The sequence below is a fragment of the Tachysurus vachellii genome, chromosome 16 (genome assembly GCF_030014155.1).
Source record: "Tachysurus vachellii isolate PV-2020 chromosome 16, HZAU_Pvac_v1, whole genome shotgun sequence".
Lineage (NCBI taxonomy): Eukaryota > Metazoa > Chordata > Actinopteri > Siluriformes > Bagridae > Tachysurus > Tachysurus vachellii.
Genome location: NC_083475.1, coordinates 19,246,925 through 19,260,164, shown reverse-complemented (window position 1 = coordinate 19,260,164; position 13,240 = coordinate 19,246,925). Strand labels below are relative to the sequence as shown.

The 13,240-nt window shown below is 37.3% G+C and overlaps 1 protein-coding gene across 1 annotated transcript in view; it reads left to right on the top strand.

Moving 5' to 3' along the window:
* The window catches only part of plxna4 (plexin A4), a 328,266-nt gene that overhangs the window by 167,356 nt on the left and 147,670 nt on the right, over window positions 1-13,240 (top strand). The window contains exon 4 of the mRNA XM_060890039.1: window positions 7,956-8,087. Within this exon, the coding sequence (XP_060746022.1) occupies window positions 7,956-8,087 (132 nt within the window). The remainder of the gene's footprint in view (window positions 1-7,955; window positions 8,088-13,240) is intronic.

Below are 13,240 nucleotides of genomic sequence, written 5' to 3'. Positions count from 1 at the left end.
TTAATATATTATTTATATAATTTTTATAATAAAAATGTATATTTTTGTTTGTTTGCTATATATATATATATATATATATATATATATATATATATATATATATATATATATATATATATACAATATATGAAACAAAAAAGTTAAAGACGATTAAAATTTGAATATATAGTTATTTAAAGGGGGAAAAAAATAATTATACATATTGTTTTGTAAAGTTGAATCATCACAAAGTTAACATTTAGGTTAGTCATTTTGTTTTTGTTGCCTGATTCAAACGTGATGAGATTCCTGGGTCCTATATTCTACAACTTGTAAACACCTCTCTCTCTCTCTCTCTCTCTCTCTCTCTCTCTCTCTCTGTCTCTCTCCTCTTTCTTCCTTTCTCTCGCTCTCTCCTCTCTCTCTCTCTCTCTGTTTCATTTGCTCGCTCTCTCTCTCTCTCTCTCTCTCTCTCTGTCTCTCTCCTCTTTCTTCCTTTCTCTCGCTCTCTCCTCTCTCTCTCTCTCTGTTTCATTTGCTCGCTCTCTCTCTCTCTCTCTCTCTCTCTCTCTCTCTCTCTCTCTGTCTCTCTCCTCTTTCTTCTCCTCTGTTATTCTGACTGCTGTGTTTTAGCTGACTGCAGGATTTAGTTAAGGCTTTCTTGTGCCTGACTATGGAAAAATGAGGTGTTCTCCTGAGATTGGTGCTTACACAGATAATCCAAAATCAATGAGCACACCAGGCTGGTGAATAAGAAAGCGCACACTTGAAAGGCTGCCTGTCGCCAGTGGAAAGTTCCAGGAAATGCAGCATCATGGATTTCTTTCGAGTGGGGATTACAATGCCATGATTTTCTTTTGAAGCGACTTAGTTTGTGGTCCGAGGTCTTGTCTAAGTGCTGTTGGGAAATTTAATTGGCAACAGCAAAAGGTCTGTAACCTCTGGCTTTAAACAGGGGTCACGTCATAAAACAGATCAGATTCGCTTTCTATTGAGAATGAAACTGAAAAATATCGGACAGGTTTGAGTCAAAATTCTGTATAATGTAATAAACAGATCTGGAGTTTTGCTCATTGTGTTCTACAGAAATTGCTTTCTTTTTTTTACAGCTTTATAATTCCACATTTAATTTATTCTCTTTCCCATTTGGTGGCTCAAGTGGTTAAGGCTCTGGGGTGTTGGACAGAGGATCAGGGTTCAAGCCCCAGCACTGCTAAGCTGCCACTGTTGGGCCCTTAAACAAGGCCCTTTAACCTCTCTGCTCCAGGGGCGCTGTATTCGATTCAAGTTTACTTGTATAGCACTTTTTACAATTGACATTGTCTCAAAGCAGCTTTACAGAACATAGAACAAAAAGGTTATTATAAAGAATAATCTAAAGATTAATAGAATACAAAATTCAAGATTAATATTAGATATATTTAAATGTATCATGGCTGACTCTGTGCTCTGACTCCAACCTCCAAATTTAGGATATGCGAAGAAATAATTTCACTGTGCTGTCATATAGATGTGACAAAATAAAAGCCTCCTACTTTTTCTGAGTACAAGTTATGAGCCTGTGATTGGTTAAAATTCAAAAAAAAATAATTCCACCTTATACCCACTTCTTCCCACGCTCTTAAGATACCACTCTGAACGCACCGCCTTCTCCATCCTGAGCTAAAACGTTTGTTTGCTCCTGACCTATTTTGATCCGCTCACCATAAGACCAGGGATCAGATGGAGGCTGTTCTGAGCCAGAGGAAGTGGCAGTTTCCATGGCGGCTAAGCAGTGTCTTCCCAGCACGAGGAAACTGTGAAGCCTTGGTGGTTATCGCACCGGAATGGCTTCCCTCGCCACTTCCATTTCTGCCTGCTGTCAGCTTAGTCAGGCGCCAGCTCAGCTCACACACGCTGCTCTACAGCACCAGTGGACTGGGTTAAGCTGATAAACACTGGGACTGAAATCCTCTCCTATTAATTGTAGTTTAAACACCATCAGATATGATTTTAGGCTTTGTTAATTAAGGGAACTTTATCAATTGACCGCGTGCTTGCTAGTATTAGATATTCATCTTTATACAAGCGTCGTTCAATCTGATTGGTCAAAAGGTGGTTGATTTGTTTGCTTTAGCAGCAGCTCTGTCAGTGCTGTAGTAGAATCATTTCTATAGTAACAGCTAACTGTAAATAAGACAATAAAGTCTTATTATCCTCACGGGAGAGAAAAGAGAGCTGCTGAGTAAACCACCAGTGAACATTTATAGCTGCTCTAACCTAAGCGATACTCCTGTCTTTGAGTCATAAGTATCATGTATCATGCCTGACTTAGCAAAGAGTACCATTTTATCCGTACATATGATTCCGAGCTGCGAGTAAAAATGTTCACGTCTTAGTTTCTGACCTCTTACTTCCTTCTGATGTGCACGGTGTGCCGATTCTTTTTTTTTTTGCTCAAAATGTTATTAGGAAAGCTTGAAGATAAAACAGTAAGTCGGTGAGTAAGTACGTGCGCCGAGTGTGTACGAGTTCTACGGACAGGCTTGTCATAACATATCAGTGCACCTGCTCATCCCGTAGCCTTGACCGCTTATTACTGCAGCTTACTTAATTCCATTCCTCCTGTAATAAAGGAGCCGTCGCTAACTACGCTCAAGGACGAGTGAGCTAGCATGCTCGTGATCTGGTGTGAAACTCGGTATAATAATATTAATTAGCAGTATATATAATATTAATTAGCAAGAAAATTAGCGGAGGTGTGGGCCAGTGCAAAGATTTGTGCACCCTCACATTATCTCACATTAGGTTTGAATGGGTAATAAATAAATAAATAAATAAATAAATAGGACCCTGATGAATAGCTTGTTTGTCTGTTTATTTATAATATTATTGTTATTTTTTAAAAAAACACCATGACTAATAATTTTTTTAATTTAATTTTTTTTTTATTTTATCTCACCTCCTCACATGAAACATGCATGCATAGAAAAAGTGTATAAAAAAAAAAATAAAAAAAAACTAGGCAAAGAATCTAAACACACCATGATGGGTTTTTTCATTTTTTTTATTTTAAAATTTTTTATATATATATATATAATATTTTTTATCATTTTTTATTTTATTTTATTTATTTATTTATTTATTTTTTAAATAATCTTCCTCTGCCATTGTATTCAAGAACTTTGGGTAGAAAGTGTGAAAGTTTGCATATTCCTTAAGAACCTCACACGAGACGTGCATAGAAAACAAAACAAAAAGAAAAAACGTGGTTGATTTGTTTTCCTCTTTTTTCTTTTTTTTTTAACTAATCTTCCTTTGCTATTGCATTCCATCGCATGGGACTTGCACCAAACGCATGTCATTTTACCAACAGCGTGACATCTCTACAGAGATAATTAAGATTGTCTCAGAATCACGCTTCTGCCCAGAATTTAATTCCAGTTATAATGTGATAGTGGAGATTAGCGATGTAATCCAATCAGGATTTAGACTCTGTAATCCACTTTATTGATATTGAAATGAAATGAAGTTTAAAATAAGAAGCAAGGCGAGTCAAAATGGCTGTTGTTTAACAAATGAACTCTTCATGCAGATTCTTGTGATTGGCGTGTATTTGCTGTTGTTGTTGTGCTCTTTGTAGATGATAATCTTGCTTTATAATGAACCATATTGAGCTCTAGGGGAATAAAATAATACGGTCTATAGTCTCTGTTAATCTCAGGACATAAAACATTCATTAGGACTCAGCAGTGAGGTCAGTATTACTGAAAACTAGCTAATGTTATTTAGCCAAAGTGCTGAATTCTGATTTTTCCTCATCATGTCATAACTGCTGTCATTATGAGCTTCTGTGTTTCTCGTGTCCATGTTGTTGACTGCACGTCTTTGTCACGTCTCAGGCAGCAGCGGTGTTAATATGAAGCTCATTTCGTCGCTGTCGGGCGGAATCCTCGTATCTCCAAAACCGTTATTTTTCAGGAAATTAAAAAAACGCCGTACCTTATCTGCAGTACACAGGGTTTAGTCCGCGTTGCAGTGGATTGTCTTGCGCTAAATTCCTGTCCTCAGACGAGCACCAGAACTAGCGGGGGTCAAGATTTTTTTTTCTTTGAGCCCAGTGTTTTGAAGACATTTACCTCAGAAGACGTGTTGATTCGTTGCGACTCTTCTTGAGGAGAAATATGCCGTGAAGCTCTCCCGCGGAGTGAGGAAGAGGTGGACAGTTGAAGTGTCCAATGGAGTTATGAGATTTGCTCTCAAGCTATTTTCAAGACTTTAGATTGGTTAATAACTTGTAAAAATAACAGACCCACTGACCAATAGCATCGATATGTGAAAAAATATGAAATCGACCAAATTTGGACATACGAGGTTTCCGCCCGACAGCGACGATATGAAAGTAAACACTCAGGACTTTAAGAATTTGTCGTGTTTCAGAAGGATTTCTGTTTTTATTTAGAATACTAAAGGTGATGTATTCGTAGAAAATCTTCAGAGTAAACAGGACGGTATCTTAAATGGACTGAAATCTGAAGTATAATTTCAGGATGTTGTGGGTTTTTTTTCTTCACATTTTCCCTATTGATTACAAATAGCAGCGCTTTATAAAGTTGTTCTAAAACCACAAACAGCAAGAAATGACTAAAGCTATATCCAAAGCTGATGAAAAGCTTGTTCAGTGTGAAGCAATGAAGCAATACAGGCTCATAATGTAGAAGGAAAAAAATAAAAACCTGTCCTGTTTTGGTTAAAAATGAAAATAAATACGAAAAGAAAGCGAATGAATGATTGGGTTAATTAGCTGTGATGTTAATACAGACCATAATAATCACGGTGGAGAAGATTGAGGACGTTTAACGGTTCTTCGGTTGTCTCTCTGAGGGAATTGTTGAATCTTCTGCATAGCGTTTTACTCGATAGAGATGGTTTGGTATCTAAGAACGTTTAATGTAAAACACTTTTTTAACATTCGGACCGAACTTTATAGCGAACATCTTCCATTTTATTTGTTTCCAGCCATTAGAGATTTTTACTTCCACAACCAATAAACTCTGTGTTTGTGTTATTACCAGAGCTTTGTTGGTTTATTAAAATTGCAGTTTAATTGAACAGTTTATTCTTATATATAATGATGTTGTGGTTCTCTTGTCTGCTCCCTGTGGCAGCTTGGTGGACCTGGGATTCGAACTCCTTAAAGAACCTTTGAAGAACACTTTTTATCAACAACAAAACGGATTGGTTGTGAAATGCTGGTTGCTCCACCCACTACGGCACATAAATGTAATCACTATGGCAACCACTAAAGTAGTAAGAAAGCTTACTGATGACTTCACAGTACAGAGACTATAAATGTGTAGAGATAAATTTGCTTTCTGTGTCTCCACTATGCATGTGAACATTGTGTAAAGTCCTGTGTCCTTATTTCACCTACAAACTGACTGACAGGTGTCCAAAAAAATGACACCAATCAGGGTTAATACAGGAGCACAGCTCTCTCTCTCTCTCTCTCTCTCTCTCTCTCTCTCTCTCTCTCTCTCTCTCTCTCTCTCATTCTGTCTCTGTTTCTCTCTCTCTCCTCTCTCTCTCTCTCTTTCATTCTGTCTCTCTGTCTCTGTTTCTCTCTCTCTCTCTCTTTCTCTCTCTCTCTCTGTCTCTCTCTTTCTCTCTCTCTCTCTCTCTCTCTCTCTCTCTCTCTCTCTGTCTCTCTCACTCTCTCTCTCTCTCTTTCATTCTGTCTCTCTGTCTCTGTTTCTCTCTCTCTCCTCTCTCTCTCTCTCTCTCTCTCTCTCTCTCTCTCTCTCTCTCTCTCTCTCTGTCTCTCTCTTTCTCTCTCTCTCTCTCTGTCTCTCTCACTCTCTCTCTCTCTCTCTTTCATTCTGTCTCTCTGTCTCTGTTTCTCTCTCTCTCTCCTCTCTCTCTCTTTCTCTCTCTCTCTCTGTCTCTCTCTTTCTCTCTCTCTCTCTCTCTCTCTCTCTCTCTCTCTCTCTGTCTCTCTCTCTCTCTCTCTCTCTCTCTTTCATTCTGTCTCTCTCTCTCTCTCTCTCTTTCATTCTGTCTCTCTTTCTCTCTCTCTCTCTCTATCTCTCTCGCTCTCTCTTTCTCTCTCTTCCTCTCTTTCTCTCTCTCTCTCTCTCTCTCTCTCTCTCTCTCTCTCTCTCTCACAGTCTTTCTCTTACTCCTTTAGTTTCTATTTTTTTGGTTTTCCCATCTCGTACCTCTGGTCTCTTTTATCTCAACCCAAAACTAAGGCTGTGTCTCATCAAGCAGAAGAAAAGAAAAAAGACAGAGGTTCAAAATTTCATAAGAAAAAAAATATACAACAAAGTAAAGTTTTTTGTGTTAGAAACATTATTTGCGTTAGCGATGATCGTCTGCCAGTTAGGTCGTGCAGAGACATGAGATCAGGCTCGTTTCTTTGTCTCCTCTTTTTGAGCTTTGGTGACATTGACACAAAGAAAGAACTGTTTCTGTTAAAAAGTTAAGAAGCGGAACTGACAAATGGGGAAAATAATACAGAAAATGTTTATCCATTACTCATAATAAAGACACCGAGTGATTGTAGAGGATTTCAACTTATTTATTTCATTCATTTAATTATTTTTTTTACCGTGTAGATATGTACAATGGTCATGCAAAAGTTTGTGCCCCCCAAGGATTCACAAAGAAGACTGTTTAATGCTGTTTTCCATTTAAAGTATATTCTTGTTAATAGTTCAATCTAATATCAGCAGTTTTATTTATTGAGCTAAGTTGTCGACGGAGAGAAGGTTTCTGTTAGAAAACCTGTTTAACATCCAAGGAAGGAGTCGGCGCTTTGTATTGTTCTGATGTAAAGCTGTAACTGTAATTTTGCAGACATTTTCAGGTCAGAAGGTTTTAGGGTTTCTTTTTTATTTTTGCTTGGTGGTTTAGTGGTTAGCACGTTCGCCTCACACCTCCAGGGTCGGGGTCCGATTCCTGCCTCCACCTTGTGTGTGTGGAGTTTGCATGTTCTCCCTCGGGGGTTTCCTCCGGGTACTCCGGTTTCCTCCCCCGGTCCAAAGACATGCATGGTAGGTTGATTGGCATCTCTGGAAAATTGTCCGTAGTGTGTGAGTGCGTGAGTGAATGAGAGTGTGTGTGTGTGCCCTGCGATGGGTTGGCACTCCGTCCAGGGTGTATCCTGCCTTGATGCCCGATGACGCCTGAGATAGGCACAGGCTCCCCGTGACCCGAGGTAGTTCGGATAAGCGGTAGAAGATGAATGAATGAATGAATGTATTCTCCTAGGCTGTGATATATTAGGAGTTGGAGTGATTATTTTCCCAAACAAAACAACCACCAGGTTTTTTTTCTTAACTTAGATCAACTTGATGTTTCTGCTAAAAGTCTAACGGCGTTTAAAGTCTGGTCGGATGCATCGTTTTGTAATAAGGCCGCGCGCTGGGCCGTATCCGTTACCGTGTCTTTGGATGAGTCAGAATAGAGCTTGTGTTAGTCACTCACTGACTGTGTACAGTTACTCAACTGTTGTTTTGCTCCATTGAAAATGTTGTGTGAAAGGAATTGCAGGGTCAGAGCTTCAGAGCCTCCTGAACTTCCCTGGAGATATTTTGTGGGTGGTTCCAGGGTGTAGTCATAGTTAGACACGCTTTTCTCTCCCATCTGCAACATCACGACCACCATCTTTTCTTCCCCTACTGAGCTTTAACAGGCATTAGCATAAGTATGGCTGTCAGTGTCTGTTTGTTCCTTTGCCTGGCAGGTGGTACAGCATCTATACCAGATGCTTGGATGTCAGAAAAAATACAAGAGTATGTGAGAACGGCATCATCTCAGCAGGCTGCATGAGGGCAATGTGACTTTTTTGCTGAATTAACACATGCTAGTACATAACACCCGATATTGCTGTCTAACAAGCTGTCCTATCACCATGAAGTTCTTCATTCCCAGATTTAGTAACAACACCTCTCTCTCTCTCTCTCTCTTTCTGTCTGTCTGTCTATCTCCATCAGATCCGGGTGGATGGACCTTTCCATGGAGCTTTTCAGTATGAAACAATGCAGGTGGTGGAAAACGGGCCGATCCTGCGTGACATGGCCTTCTCGGCTGATCAGCACTTCCTGTATGTGATGTCAGAGACCCAGGTGAGTCATTTGTCCTTTTTGTTTTTGCTCCGCCGTATAGAGACGTCCTCTCTGTAACATGCGCTCTGTTTTCAGTGTCTCCGTTTAAGGAGAGAGAGAGAGAGAGAGCGAGAGAAAGCGAGAGAGATGTGTGAAAGAAGCAGGATAAAATTATCTCCAAGCAGAGCGTTCTGAATGTACCAATCACTGAATTACACAACACACACAACACACATACAACACACACACACACACACACACACACACACACACACACAAATAAGCACTGCCAGAAATTTCTAACAAGAGGTGGGATCATTTGCAGTAATTAGACTACCATGGCGGAGGAGGGGATGCTGCAGAGAGAGAAAGTTTGTGTATGTGTGTGTGTGTGTGTGTGTGTGTGTGATAATGTAAATTATGAAGAGAAAGCATGGAGTGGGTGCATTAGACTTTAGAAACTTTCCCTTTTTGCACAAACACACATAAAGCGTGTACACACATCCAGATACACACATGCAATTTTCTCACTAAAAATGCTTCAAATGGTGCAGTCTGTGTGTAATGCACATAATGGATGAGGTAGATTGGCCACTGCGGCGATTTCTCCAGCACCACTAAAGCCTGTAAGCCATTATAACCCATACTACACGATATTCACACAACAGAATAAAAAGCACTTAGTCACAAAAGACACACTTATGCCTGTCGCTATTGCTGGCTTATTACGATTCGGATAGAAGCAAGAATACACTATGTATTGTTGGAGGAAACAAACTGGTTTCCAGTATGTCCTGAGAAAAAACGGGTACGATGCGATGGGAAACATTGTGTAATGCTTTCTACAAACTTCGTTTGCAGCGTAAACAATACAGCATGCATAACACCTTATAATGCTTCATATTATATAATGTGTATATGGTGTCAGATGGCATAACACATTATTACAGTAATTATAACACATTATGACTAAGAACTATGATCTCATTCTCTTGGTATGTAAGTCTTGTGTTCATCATAATTCATTATAAATGCTTTTACGTCATGTTACATAATGTACGATCCATGACACTTATGATATAATATGTGTATGACTTGATGTTAGTTGGCATAACACATAATAACAGCTATTATAACACATCATAACAAAAAATGATGCACAACTTCAGTCTGTTGGTATGTAAGTCTTGTATTCATCATAATGCATTATACATTCTTTTACATACTATACAGTATAATAGAACATCCATGACACTTTATAATGTGTCTTATAATATAATGCATGTATGACTTGATGTTATTGGCATAATACATTAAAACAGCTATTATGATATTAAGTCTTGAGTTCAACATATGAGTTATGAATTGTGAATGCTTTTACAGCATGTTATACCATACATAACAACTTATAATGCTTCTCATCCTAATGTGTATATGACTTAATAACCACACTATAGCAATGAATTATAATGCAAAAATCATTATAATAATAAGGCATACAGTACATAACGACTTCCAATGCTTTTTTATAATGTGTATATATCTTACTGATGTCAGGTGACATAACACATGATAACAAAGAACCTTAAGTATTGTATTCATTATAATGCACTGTAAATGCTTTTAGAGCATGTTATATATTATAGCATACATTTTATATTATAGCAAATTCTTATAATCTGTATATGGCTTCATGACATTGGGTGACGTAACACATTTTAACAGCAAATGTTTAAATGAATTATGACACATACCTATAATTTCTTGGTATGTAATAATATCTTAAGTCTTGTATTTATCATACATAACATTTAATACTCCTTATAACGTGTATATGACGTCAGGTGACATAACACATTATAACAGCTATTATAACACATTATAACCAATTAAAACACACAGCTAGTGTTTCTTGGTATCTAATAGAACCTTAAGTCTTGTATTTATCATAATGCATCATAAATGATAAATGAGCATGTTATATAATATGGCATACATAACAAACATATAATACTTGTTATAATATAACGTGTATATGAATTAATGACGTAAGGTGACATAATACGTTAAGACAGCAGATATGTAATAAACTATTTATAATACACAATTCACAGAATAGTGTATAAGTGTGCAATTTGGAACTGACCTTTTTTCACAAAAAAATAAAATTCTTAGCGATAGAAAACGTCAACAGATCAGAATACTGAATCTATTACGATATCTATCAAATGAACTATTCAGAACTAGGCCACGGTCACCCCCCAAACCTCCTGATGTTAGAGGAACGACAGAAGCTTTGTTTGTTATGGATAAATGAGGCAGGGGCAATTAGTGTCATAAATAATTGTGTCTTACAGCAATTAGCCTATTAGCCCAGTTAGAGAACTCAGTCATCTGCTTTGTGTTTGCTACCAACATCATAGGATGTCCTCTTTAGGGAAATCGTAAATAAATTCAGATTCTATTTAGTGAACACACTGCTGCATCCTCCGCCATGTGCACAGACAGTGAGAAGCTAGTTAAAAACCTAAGATGTTTTATTACTCGGATGAGAATACAACTTTCTTAACGCTTCTTAGGAAGCTCACGGTTATAAACAACTATGAACATTTTTAGATCATGTTACAATGCATCGTATAGTGTTCTACTTTATATTATTTTCTATTATATTCATCATTTATGAAGATGCGTTATGCTCTGTAGCTGTCTTTATTACGCATCATGAATAACATGGTAGTCATAACTCATTATAACACAACTTTGTTTTGTTTCATTGTAATTTAGACACTAATGTTATAAGGCATTATAACAAACACCACCAGTATTTTCAGTATGCAACACTTAAGAAGCTAAACACCAGTATACATGGTTCGTAATGCAGTATGTATGTACATGACATTGATACCACATGAGAAAACATTTACAGTAGATAGCGCTTCCCCAGTATCTAGTGTTTATGATGCATTATAATAAAAATAAAAATTATTTGATTAACACCAAAGGCTAACTGAGAGTTCCATTGTTTGAATTTAGGGATTAGCTTTGATGCTGATATCCAGTGAGTGTTTTTATTTCTTAAGGTTTATTTATTATTTGTGATGTAAGACATCTAATTTCATTACTGCATTAGAAAAGTAGAAACTCTAACTCTCCCATCAGGTAGGCTGGGCTTAGCATCATGCTTTAGGCACGCTAACGTGCTTAACTTTACAATACACACATCTAAGTCTCTCTCTCTCTCTCTCTCTCTCTCTCTCTCTCTCTCTCTCTCTCTCTCTCTATTTATCTATCTATCTCACTCTTTCTACATCTCTCTCATTCACTTTGTTTCTCTCTGACTGAGTGTTTCAGCTATCAGTGATGCATATTTAGTAATTAGGGATGATAAGCAGTGAAATGGTAAAATTCTCCAGGCTATATTTTGTGGTTAGAGCTCTCACAGGCTCTTAACTCTCTCTCTCTCTCTTGCTCTCTCTCTCTCTCTCTCTCTCTCTCTCTCTCTCTCACACACACACACACACACACACACACACACACACACACACACATAAACAACATAATTCTTTTTAGGCTACATATTAACTCCTATCAATACATTCATTTTATGTATTTAGATTAAATTTAAATATGCAAAATAATATATATATATATATATATATATATATATATATATATATATATATATATACTTTTTTAAATTAAATATTTAAATATTTTAACATTATTATTGTCATTAGTCATTATAATATTATTATTTTTTATATTATATTTTCTTAATGTATGTTATTATTATTATTAGTAGTAGTAGTAGTAGTAGTAGTAGTAGTAGTAGTAGTATTATTATTATGATTATTATTATTATTATTATTCATAATAATATATGGGTTCTTTAAAATGAAAAAAAAAACTACAGTAGGTTTAAAAGTACAGCTTTTTTAATTTGCTCTTGTTGGAAAATCTACCAAAAAAAAAAAAACAGCTGTAAGTAGAATGAGTATTTTCACCCGTGGTGTTCGGCTGTAGTCATTGGTGCTAGGTGGGAAATGATCCTGTGGATTTCCTGATTGCCTAAAGGGGAATTTCTCAAACCGTGGTATCTCTCTCTTTTCCACATTTTAACTCTCTTTATAACTAATTTAGCACAGACACACACACACACACACACACAGACACACACAAACACACACAAACACACATCCAGCATCTTTCTTTGGGGAAAGAGCCGAGAAAAACATGAACACTCCATTGATGCCCCCCTGCGGCTCCAGCCTCTATAGATGAGTTCAGAGAGGAGTAAAGAGGTGAAAAGAAAAAGAAAGAGAGAGAGAGTGTGTAAGAAGAGGAAGCACAGACCAGTGGGTCGATACGAGGACAGTGGCAGTAGGTAGCAGTGGAGCGAGCAGTTGTATGTGTCATTAGCCGGATTGCTAGTGCAGACTTGGACTGGCAGTGTGTGTCGAGGCCCTGCTGATTTCCACAGTCCCCACACAGCAGGAGTGAGAAAACGCAACAGTCCTGGACACTGAACACACTGCATTTCATGTTATATTAGTGGATGTCTGTGGGTTTGTCCTGATTGTGTCTCTATTAGAGTTTTACCAGCCAGACAGCATGGTACACTACACTACAGTATGTTATGGTAGCATGTAGTGTTTTTCTTTTGCAATTACTCTGGATTTTGATGGATTAAATGTCCGAGTCATACAAAATGTAGAATTTATTGTTTATGATTAAAATTTTAAGTTTAAGTATTCCAAAATACTTACCATATGTTACCATAACGTAGCATGCTACACTACACTACGATGTGTAACGTTATGTTACGTTATGTTAGATTACGATGACACGTTTTGTTTTTCATTTTTAATTGCTAACTCAATTTGGCTGTCCTTCCTGTCAGGGTAAAATAACAGGAGGGCTTGTGGGTGAGTCGCTACATTAGCTAATAATATTGATTAGCGCAGTAGTTTGAATTGTTATTGTAGCTTTATATGTTGATAGATTTTGTTCCTTGCTGTGGTTTCATGTGTCATATTGCAGGAGTTACACAGTGATTAGGAATCAAAATTAAATCTCTCAATCTTTCTCGCTGTCTTTTTTCCATCTTTCTCAATCACCTTTTCGGTGCCTTGTGTGTAGTTTAAGTGTAAATTATCGAGAGCTTGTAACCCACC